Source organism: Lepisma saccharinum, chromosome 20 (genome assembly GCF_977018435.1).
Source record: "Lepisma saccharinum chromosome 20, izLepSacc3.1, whole genome shotgun sequence".
NCBI classification, from domain to species: Eukaryota; Metazoa; Arthropoda; class Insecta; order Zygentoma; family Lepismatidae; genus Lepisma; species Lepisma saccharinum.
Genome location: NC_139248.1, coordinates 9,923,781 through 9,935,511, shown reverse-complemented (window position 1 = coordinate 9,935,511; position 11,731 = coordinate 9,923,781). Strand labels below are relative to the sequence as shown.

General features: G+C 38.5%; 1 protein-coding gene across 1 annotated transcript; it reads right to left on the bottom strand.

Annotated features, from left to right (window-relative positions):
* Nucleotides 1-2,181: 2,181 nt before the first annotated feature.
* On the bottom strand, nucleotides 2,182-8,688 carry LOC146003713 (uncharacterized). The gene is made up of 3 exons (XM_083142099.1): nucleotides 8,636-8,688; nucleotides 7,018-7,734; nucleotides 2,182-3,697 (listed from the first exon to the last, which is right to left on the bottom strand). Exons 2-3 carry the CDS (start codon nucleotides 7,650-7,652, stop codon nucleotides 2,764-2,766), a joined length of 1,569 nt encoding a protein of 522 aa, XP_082998225.1. The 5' UTR covers nucleotides 7,653-7,734; nucleotides 8,636-8,688; the 3' UTR covers nucleotides 2,182-2,763.
* Between the last annotated feature and the right edge of the window lie 3,043 nt (nucleotides 8,689-11,731).

Here is an 11,731-nt window from a genome sequence, read left to right as displayed (position 1 = left end):
TGGAAGCCAAGAGCAGCTTCAACTAAGTAGATGGGAAATTGCACGTTTGTTAAGCACAGTGTCACAAATATGTCTGGTGCCAGTGTTGCAAACTGTACTGCTTTAACCGAAAACCCTGGTGCATTGTCTGGGAGCATAGATATCTAGTCTTGGCAGCTGAATGTGATGCTAACTAAAGTGTAAATCACCAACGCTGAGACCTTCTGTAAACAAACCGTCTCACCGATTCGATGTATCACTGAACACGGGAAACCTTCCCGCACGCATAGAACTCACCATGTTGAAAGTGGCACTACTTCCTTGCTGTTCACATGATTATTTTTAGAAAATAACCAATGTTATAAAATATCATTATGTACACAAATCTCTAAGTTCATTGAAACTTACAATGCATATTCCTACAAAATGTTCACACTTACCTTGCCTTGTCACCAAGTTATTTTACAAAGTGCACTATATTTGGCGGAACAAAAATTGTTATTAGGATGCTTATCAAAGTTTCCTACTGCAATAAATTTACGAACTTTTCTTTGTCTTGTTTTCATCATCATCAATATATTTATTGGACTTACAGCATTGCATATGGCTGTTTATGTCCATTATATATTTTATTTACGTAAGATACAATTTACATAAAATCTACAAACAAATGTCAAATACACTCCTATCTATATCAAACCTTAGAAATATACATTACCATGTTATATCATTTTGTCTAAAAAAATGCAAGTAAAATATATTCAATTCGCATGCATGAAAGAAGCCAAATTTATGGGAAATGATTACTGGTGCAAAGATGGTAACAGTTTAGTATATCGGAGACACATTAAAGTCGAATATTTTGTGTTTCAAATAGTTTGTACTTACCAATTGTGTATTGAGGAACATAGTTCAAGGTGCCATTAACACAATTTTTCACATACAGTGATTTTTTTTTATTCCTTTCTTCGCTTCCCTAACACACAATATGGCGGGCACATCTTGACTCAAGTTGTGGGTATGCAGTGTTTCCAAACTTCTTCACCGAAAAATACCTACTACCGTGTTTGTCACGTGTGCAAATTGTACATTATGCACGGATAACCCCACAAACCATTATGTACGGTAGCTGACGGATAGCCCCACAAACCATTTCTGATAAGGTTAGGTTTGGCAAGCATAGTTAAGAAAAAAAAGGGGTTGGGGACACTGACAGGGGCTTACGTCATCAAACGTACGCAGCATCCGGTTCTCGTAGGGGAAGCAAATAAAAGCAATGGCAATTGTGCATCGGTGAGATATTTCTCTTGAAAAATACATGATTTTCCAGTCAAATATATTCCACGATGAAAGAAAATACCTCGACGAACATTGTAAACCTTGGAGAAACTCATTTCCGTAAGTAGTTTCTTCTGTAAAATTGAAGAAATGTGTCTCCGATATACTAAACTGTTACCGCAAAGATTTAACCATAAAGGTAAAGCAATGAGTACAAAAGAAAGAGCATTGGGTTTAAAGTGAGATGTCATTTACTTCAAATTGGCCGTTGTCTTACCTTACATAATGAGTCCTGTAACAACGCTGGATTTTCGTGTGGATTATTTTACTTACGAGTTTGCAATGCTTTCTGCATGCACGTGGTTTTGTTTACAGAAGGTCTCAGGGTTGGTGATTTGAACTTTAACTCTCTAGCCTTCTTAAACCCGAAGGTTTGTGGCTACAGCAACTCAGGCTTTACATCTGTCCCTATCCTGGGCAATATCAATCCAATCTTTTCCATCATTACTGATTTCCTTTAGGTTCATCTCAACGTTATCCCTCCATCTCCGTTTGACCTTCCTACAGAACTCTTAACAGGTTTCTCAACAATAATCCTGTAAACTCTTCTTTCCTCTCCCATTCGTGCCACGTGAAATGCCCACCTAAGTCGTCTTGATTTAAATGTTACACTGGTTACAAAACAGGACTTAAAACCTTGGAATTCTAAATACTTACATGTGGAGTTAAATCTAACTCAAAACTGAGAATCAAAATTCTTAGTAGGCAAAATATTCATCACAATACAAGAATGAAATCTCTGTTTTCGGTATCACTTCCACAAGTTTCCAGCACTAACATTTATGATTAATTCTATTGATGTGGTGGAAATTTTATATTAAAATGTTAACTTGGGGTGTCTGAAAAATTAGATATTTTACTGAATACTAAATATGAATTTTAATAACCAACAAAATAATAAAACTCATTACTATAATACAAAAATTAAGATATATATATATATATATATATATATATATATATTGCACATAACAAACATTATCACGAAGTTGATATGATCATTGGTCAGTTTTTTTCACTGGGTTGCAGTTTAAAATAATTTAACTTAATTTTTCATAAAAGTTCTTTTTTAAGTATGACAATATATTGCACATATTCTTGTAAAGCTAGTCAACACTGGATCCATTTAAAACAGAGGTTTTGGGAACTCACTTTTCTTCCTCGATAAGATGAATTTTTACACAGAAGCATCCATACTTTCACAGGTTCATATGCCATATGCACATCTTATGCACTTGGCTCTATCCCAGTGATTTATCCATACACCCACAGAATTTCCTCAACACCCCTATTTTTTTGTTTCACAAAGGCTCAATTTATACTTATTTCCCTCCCCCCCCAACAGACACACACCCATAATAAAAAATTCTGGATAAATATCAGCTCTATCCAAAACTTGAAACACATATTTCACAACATGCAACTTAAAATCTACACCTTGTTTTGTTACATAATCTTTGCAATGTGATGACTATTTATAATAGTCATATGTGAATTGTCTTTAGCCATGTGTGTTTTCATATGCCTTGTAAGGGCATGCTTAATGTGGAACGCCATGGGGCACTGCGTGCAGGCGAAAGGGCGCTCGCCAGTATGTATCCTTTCGTGTATGCTTAGATGGCCTTTCTGCGAAAACGATTTCTTGCAATACACGCAAGTGTAAGGCTTTTCGCCACTGTGGGTTCTTATGTGCTTGTACAGGTCGCACTTGTGGGTGAAAGATTTGCCGCAAAATTCACAAGTAAAAGGTTTTTCGCCCGTATGGCCTCGGATGTGCGCTTCAAGGGCTTTCTTCTCCGCAAATGACTTCTCGCAGTACTGACAGCAATGGCGCTTTTCGACATGCTTTCGTTTCATGTGCATGCTTAGGATTTCCCGTCGAGAGAAAACCTGGTCGCACAGTGAGCATGCGAACGGCTTTTCACCCGTGTGTGTTCTTGCGTGAGCCACAAGTGAACTTTTCTCGGCAAAAGTCTTCGAACAATACGTACAGCAATGCAGCTTTAAACAGTGCATCCGCTTCGTGTGCTTCCGGAGATAACCTATTTCTGAAAAGACTTTCTCACAAATTTCACACGAAAATGGCCTCTCGCCGGTGTGTCCTCTAACGTGCGCATCGAGCAAACGTCGCTCTGAAAATGTCTTTTCACAAATTGGACAGGAATGTGGCTTCTGGAGGGGATGCTTTTCTACGTGCTTCTGGGGATGGAGTGATTTCCTCTTTCTTCTAGACTTCGTTAAGCCGGCAGGCTGCATTCTTGCAAGAAATATTTTGTTGTATTGTTGGAGCAACATGTTTCCACCTTTTGTGTTGGCTTCTGGTTGCCTTTCCTCAGTATCACTTGTCGTTTGATCTGTTGATGCTGGTTTGTTCGTCAATCTGTAATGTAAAGGAAGGGTGCAAATCAAAATTAATTGACTCAAAAATCTATGCCTCACAGAATTAAGAAGTATTTGTGAATAATCCAAGCAGAAGATCCACCACTATGTGTGTACCTCTGCCCTTGAAGTAGTGATCAGTAGAGAGAAGATTTTTAAGTGCTAAAAAACTGGAAAATATTAATTTTTTTGTTGTAAATCTAGCAGAAATGTGTGGCTAAACCTAAAAAAATGGCCAACTGGCCTGCACTTTTTCATGTTTACACACAGATCTAATTTTTTGCAAAGTTTCTTCAAATAACTGTTGTGGGAGGTAGTGTTTACGTAATGTGGATTCATCAGGTGGTGCAAATTGTATGTAATATGACAAAGTTCTGCTTAAATCTAAAGAATATTGTGAACACTTAGAATGTCCTTCATTTGAACACGGGGCTCCTATTAGCACTTGTCTTGAACGCACATGTAAAGCTGCTGTTGTTTCCTGACAAATGCTCGGTGACTCGAGAACAGTGGTCTGCATGAATTACCTTGCCACATGCTTGACAAAACAACACCGACAACAGTGATCGGTATGTTGTGGAGTCCAAATTTGAATAGTAATTTACCGCATATTTTGCCTATTGTATGCATTAACTCCAAAATATGTATTTACACAAATAATTTGGAAACTTTATTTTGTTTGGTATGACTACAATATGTACATTTTACACACATCAAAAAAAGTTTGGGAACACCCCAGTTGACCAGTGAAATATGGAACAGTGCCTGGCATGTGACTCATGGTAGATGTCAGTTGAGACGTTACCATCAGAGCAGACAGAAACAGCAGCACCGCGGTGCGGCGTGGATGGGAATAGTGCAACTCGCAACCACTCCGAACTGTTAGTACGGTAAGACGCATTGTGTTTCCGTGTGTTGCAGTGAGTGAAATGCACCTGCCTGGGTAGACAAATGCCTCCAGTAATAATATCAGAATACAATTGTGTTGGAATTGTCCCCTTAGTGGAGGAAGGTTATTCTTATCGTCAAGTTGCCCAACGAGTGGGTGCGAGTGTATCTGCCTTGTCCAAAACATGGAAACGGTATGTGGAGATTGGAGGCGTCGTCGATAGTCCTCGCAGTGGTCGTGCCCGTTTGTCCACCCTAGCACAGGACCGGTATTGTCTGAATTCTTGCCCGGAGAAACCCCGAACGCACTGCTGCAGACCTCAGAAATGACATGTTTGGAGCTACAGGTGTATACGTGACCCCACAAACCATTCGCAATCGGCTCCATAATGCACGGTTGCATGCACAACGTCCCTGGAGAGCCCCCGTTAACCAGCACATGCCGTAGTGTGCATTATCGGTGGGCTCAACAACACCAAGACTGGGACATTCAGCGATGGTTCAGTGTTCTCTTTACTGATGAATGACGCCTGTGTTTGAGACCTGATAATGGTCGAATACGTGTGTGGCGAGTCAGTTGGATTCCTCGAGCTCTGTATGTGGTGGAGCAGCATCAACAGGGAGGTGGCTCAGTCATGTTTTGGAGTGGTATCATTATGGGACATCGCACGCCACTGGTTGCTGTCCAAGGGTCTATGAATGCTGTCACATATCGGGATTGTATTTTGGAACGTTTTGTTGCGCCTTTTCGTGCTGCTGTTCTGGATGCCCCCATTTTCCTCAGACATGAACCATATCGAACATGTCCAGAAGCATGTACCACCTCCCTCAACGAGCAGCAGAAGACGAGTGGGATAGGGTGGACCAGGAGTTCATTGACAGCCTCATCAATGGTATGCCACGATGTGTGAATGACCTGAGATGTGTACGAGGAGGCGTTACTCGCTACTGAGATGGACCATGTGCTGTCTCTTTTTGTTCCATTTTCGCCATAATGGCATACTTTGTTTTTTCGTCTGTCACTTGACTGGGATTGTCATGTCGTTTCAATGTACTGTGGTCATATTCATTTTTCATGATGCCTATACCTCGTTTTCTTTCTCTAATACTCGGTACTGTGGGTGTTTCCAAATTATTATTATTATTATTATTTTTTTTTTTGATGTTTATGAGAAATAAAGACTTCTCAGATTACATTGCAACCATATGATCCACTCCTACTGAGTATGGCCAACTTCCGAAGAAAGAAAGAAGAAAAAAAAGTTTTTACCTAAAAATCCACTCCCTAGTTATCAGTTATGTAAGTACTGTAACCATTAATAAAAATCATAATTTTTGAACTGAAAATGTGTCCATTTAACATCATAAAGTCCTGCATTTTGGGACTGTGTTCAATTGTATAGTAGAAATAAAGTTCACTGCCTACCTTATTGCCCATTCTAATCATGAAATAAACCACTACAACAATCGTGAAACATTACTAATTTTTATAATTGTGGAAACTGTGCTTGTTATGTATTTGCAACTAAAATATAGTGCTCTTGAAGTCATGTACACTTCTGGGTTGTAACAATCATGAAGCAGAGCAAGGTAAGTTACTAAAAAATAAGGACAGGCACTTCTAAACCTCCTTTGCATGAATAGTTTGGAGAAAACACACCCCCTTCATCACACATTTATTTGTAATATTTCTATTTCTTAACACTGATTGAATTATATATAAATATCCGATGAAGGGAGTGATTGTTGTAAAACATTACATAAAAAAAGTTCATACTTGCTTGTAACAACCATAAATTAAAAGACAGGTTCTACACTGCAAGTAGGCCTAATGTATACACACAAGAGTACACATTAGTTTTTTTATACAAAAGCAATGTTACCATGACTGTTACTTCATCACACAATAAGGACATAACTGTATCACAGCCATTCTCTGTAATAAGTCTTATTTCCAGTGTAACTTTGCATGTACCAACTTAAGACACAACAAAGCATGTTTTATCCCTGCAAAATCATCGGGACCCTCAACCAACTGTACCCTCTCGAGAATTACATCATTTTTTCTTTTTTAAGTGATGGATGTTTTATGGAACATAAAATGTGTTTCAGTGCACAGAAACCACAAATAACAGAGATATCTGATCTCAAAGTATGACCAGCATAAAACTGAAACCTCCTGTCTCGGAATATAAAAAAAACATGTACAAATCATGCCAACAAAATTAGCAAAGATTGCTATAAGCATTGAACCTAAGGGTTCTGACTCTTAAAGGGCTGTTGTGTCATGGAGTTTTAGTTTATCTTTGCAATTACCACCTTCCATTAGTTGTTTAATATATATATATATATATATATATATGTATGTACTGTAACCAAATTTTCATCAAGTATATCTGGACTGAGTAGGATGAAATTAGTGTTAAAACTTACCTTGTTGCAAGCGGAGGGTCTGCTGCATCAACCTCAAATGGTTTGTCAACTTCTTCAATACAACATTCCAATTTTGGCTCTATATCTACATATTCTTTTGCATCATTTGTTTCATTATCATCTTTAATGTCAGTTGGGGAATTGGCCTTCCTCTCAGTAAATGGCTTGTCAACTTCTTCGATGCAACATTCCAATTTTGGTACAATATCTCCATATTCCTTTGCATTACTTGCTTCATTATCTGCTTTGCCTTCAGTCTCTGCACGATTACTGTTCACTTGTGAAGAAGTTAAACTTTCAAAAATGCATGTAGGGTGGTCACTTGATGTTTCACCACTAGGGAACACGTGATTGTTTGACTCCATGGATTCTGATGATTTATCAGTTTTTGAACTTTCTGAACCACACTCACTACAATTTGAATTTTCATCCCCTCCCATTGATTCATCATCTACTTCCATCCGAAGGTTTGCCGAGCCATCTCTATCAAATTCAAGATTTTTTGATTTGTATTTAGAATCATTTGAATCTGACTCATTTTCTACCTTAATGTCAAGACCTTTCTCAGAAGTCTCAATGGCAGTTTCTGTATCATTAGAAGGTACGTTAACTTCACTTTCCCTTGAGTCCCTCATCCTAAACAGGAAACAAGGTACCGAGACACTATCACTCAAATTTCCTCATGCCAGGCATTTGCAGAATGTGTTATCACTGAACCTGAAAATATATATTTTTTTTATTAGTCATCCAAATTTTTTTTTCTGGAGGATGGTGAGTAGGGATTTTTTTTTACAGGTTGGAAGAAAGTCATTTAGTTTGAGGTCATTATGTTCCGGCAATGACCTGTACCAGTCTACTTGTAATTATCAGTCCTATACCATAAATTAAAAGTACTGAAGTGAAATTATGTGCAGCACTCATATTACAAGGGGACCCTTCCCCCTCTGGATGCCCATGCACATTAGGAACAATAAGGTTAATGATAACTGTACTTGATAGTAGCTAAACTTCTTTATGTCTACTAGATTTCAAAATAAGTCATCCAAATGTAATATAATAGGCTATGGTTTGAATTTAACATATAACTCATTCTTTTATAAAAACGATACTGTCAATAAATTTAGAAATAAAGGTGTTATTGGTAGAATACAACGTTAATAAAAGTAGCCATGACAAAACCAGAGAAGACAAATAACGTCGTCGCTAAAACATTAGTTTATCATAGCTGTTGCAGCAAAGAAGTAAACAAACACATCGGTATAAACAAGATGTAAATTAAGTTGGCTAAGAATTAATAAATGTATCTTCTTACGCAAACTTCAACACTGTATAATTTTTCTAAATGTCATTACTAGAAAAGCAGCTTCTTGTACACCCTATGGGCGTGTCGACATGATATAAGTATGAATTTCGATATTGTATATTTCAAAAGAAAAATTTCATCGCGTACAAGCAGACGATTGCTAAGAGTGGCAACTTCAATACCAAACAAGTAGTAGTTCCAATACTAAAGTTTATAACTAGTAATTTAATAATTTAGCGTTTGTACATAATAGAAACTACTGCTTTTTTACTACACGTTCTTAATAACCGTGACAAATATTATATTAAAACGCACCTTAATGTTAGCATATACATCACGGCTGGCTGGCAGCCTGACATTCGATCATCGTTTCTCATCGATCTATCGAAAGTCGAAATATTGTGAATCGTCTATGTCGAGATCCCGAGTCAGCTTAAAAATTGCAGACTGGTCGGGATTCCGAAAAGTCGGGAAGTTATTCCCCCCCCCCCCCGACTTTTCGGAATCCCGCACACTCCCACAATTCTCTATTATTATATTAATACAGTTGGGTCTGAAGATATGCACAAGAGTCGCGGGTCTACGCAGGTTTCTTTGCTCTGGAAATCTCGAATTCTACACGTCATTTTCACCTTCTGCAATAAAAACTTAACAATTTCCAATAAGTTCCAGACACCTGCAATGCAGAAAACGTCGAGAATTAACGATTTTTTTAATGGCCATTCAGTATTTCCCGACTTTTCGGGATCCCACACACTCCTACTTCACTATTAATGAAAATTCTACACAAATGACTGTAGCGCCCGCTTTCGAAAATCCTGGGCACCCAGCCTTCCAGCTCGGGCTGAAAGTCTCTCTTCAGGAGAACCGGAAGGACACCTAGCTGTTGAGGAACGCCCTTGTGAAGCACATTGAAGGCGACTGAAAGGGGGGGGGGGGGAGCGTGGGGAGCTTGAATAAAGAATGTCAAATAAATTTATATATTTCACACACAATTTTATTTCAGCCAAAGTAGTTTGCGTTTTTTTATTATTTATAAGAGGACGATAAAATCGAATTTATTTAAAATTAACCAAATATCCCCTTGGGAAAAAATCTTGCTTGCCTCATCCTCGGGGCGGGGGGGGGGGGAGATGCGGATGAATTTTAGTAATATTCTCATTCAGCGTAAAAGGGAGAAATGAGAACACCACAAAAAATAAATTTTGTATTGTACTAGCTTCAGTCACAATACAACGGTCTTCAGTGGCATCAACACACCCTCTTAATGCTAAGCCTTGTCTATGTAAGGATAGTAAGCTGTCCTTACTCCCGCAGTTTTGGCACCTAATCTCTGCCACTGATGGTTTCTGTAAAAGTCAATTTTATACGTGCCTAAAAACAGTGAGCCTAAACCTTGTTCTGGCATTTTAAAATCCCCCCCTTTTTCTACAATCTTTGGTGGACAACTTAAGATTAAGACCCGTATTCATAGTCGTTTCTCAAGAAAGGAAAGCGTCTTGAGACCTCTCTTAAGACGCCATGCTGTTTCATAAACGTATCTCAAGATACTAGCCAAGAGACGGTTTACTTCACCATGGGCTCGTTCCGAAAGTCGCACGAGTTTAACGCGTTAAACGAGTTATGGTAACTGACCGTTCCATAAGTGCTTCCGTGCGTTTCGTGAGTTTCATTATGCTGTCCCAAAAGTCGCATTCCGTGCGTTTCGTGCAAGAACGAGATTCACCAAACGCACGGGCCAGGATGCTGGTTTGTTCCGTGAAAATCGTCTGCTCCTTGCAGACAAAGCGCGTGCTGATGGATTCAAACTGCACTAGTTCGGAAAATGTATTATAATTTTAACAGATAGCGATATGAAGCAACATGCACAAGATAAGTATGCCTTGACCGTTCTTAGAATGTGATTAAAATGAGTAACAGTGGCCATAATAGAGTTTATTTTTGCCATAAGGACATTCCTTCCGCTGACGCCATGCGGAAACTTTCTCTAAATAAAACGCTGCGCCTGCGCTTTCGCCTAGAGTGTCCCATAAGTCCGCAAAATAACTGGTTTCACCAGATTCACGAGCCCAGTTATTTTCGTTGAATGCGTTCGTTTCGTTAAGACTTTCGGAACGCACCCATCTTGGATAAGAACAGTCTGTGCCAAGAGACACTTTTGGCGTTTCATAGTTCTCTCTCAAGATCCATCTTAAGATTCGCTGTTTCATAGACACGTCTTGGCACAGTGATGCCAAAAGCAGGGAAATTTCCCTCGGTACAGGGAAATTTGAGGGTGAAAAGGGAAAAGGGAAATTTAATGAAAAATACCTAAAAAACAGGGAAATTTAAACTCACATTTTCGTTTCATTCTTTTAAAAAGTTCGAAAATATTTTTTTTCAGCCTGTACTTTTTCCAAATGAATAGTTAGCAACAGTGACACTTTTCAGTAAGCTTTCTTTCTCCCTGTTATAGATGACCTTGACCGGTCAGTCTTATATTTGTCGCATTTCCCAGAAAGGCCTCAAGGCACGAACCGCGCTGCACCTGGAAAGAATTTGAGATGCGATTTTCAACTTCTTTCTTTGTTCCATCCATCATTTCAGAACGTGTCTTAGTGGCTGTGTGTGACTGATAGGAAGCTACCTGCAACTCCCAAAAAGGTTAGAAAACGTCGTGGGGATTTATTTGCAGATGAAAAGATATCTGGGAAACATGTGAAAAAATTTCGTATTGAGTGGCAGGAAGACCTGCAGTTCAAAGGCTGGCTACAACCAGTTAAAGATAACGAGTGCAAGTGTAGGTGCATAGCCTTATGATTTTTTATAAATATTTAATAATAATAATAATAATAAGGTACTATTATCGTATGGTCAAACACCTACGAATCATGTATTTCGGACTTCTTTACATTGCTAACACGTTGCGGAACATTTCTTAAGGCGAAATAATGCATTTCTAACTAAGATAATGTTTATTTTCTCTATTTACGAGTACTTACTGTTACTTGTTGTTTCGAATCTGTAACACATTATCAGCGTTGCCAGGTCATATTTTCAAAAATCGGGAGATCGTCCCCTGAAAAATCAGGAGATCTGCTTAAAAAATCAGAAGAACTAATAATAGCGTATTATCAACGTTCTGGGGGGGGGGTTGAGTGGGAAAAGCTTTCCACTATCATTATTGAACGTTAATTATTAATTTTAGATGTCAAAAGATAATACTGTTATGTTAATACACATTTTATTATGAATTTGTACTTCAAGTGGTACGATAACCCCACCCCCTTAATTCACCTAAGGTAAAGGTACAGTTTCCCCCAACCAGTGGCGATGATCGAGTGCCAAAACAGAGGGGGTGCAAGTGACAGTACTGGAAAAAATCCGACCTCGATTTTCTGTTCATCTCTCAGAAATATTCTAAAATAAATG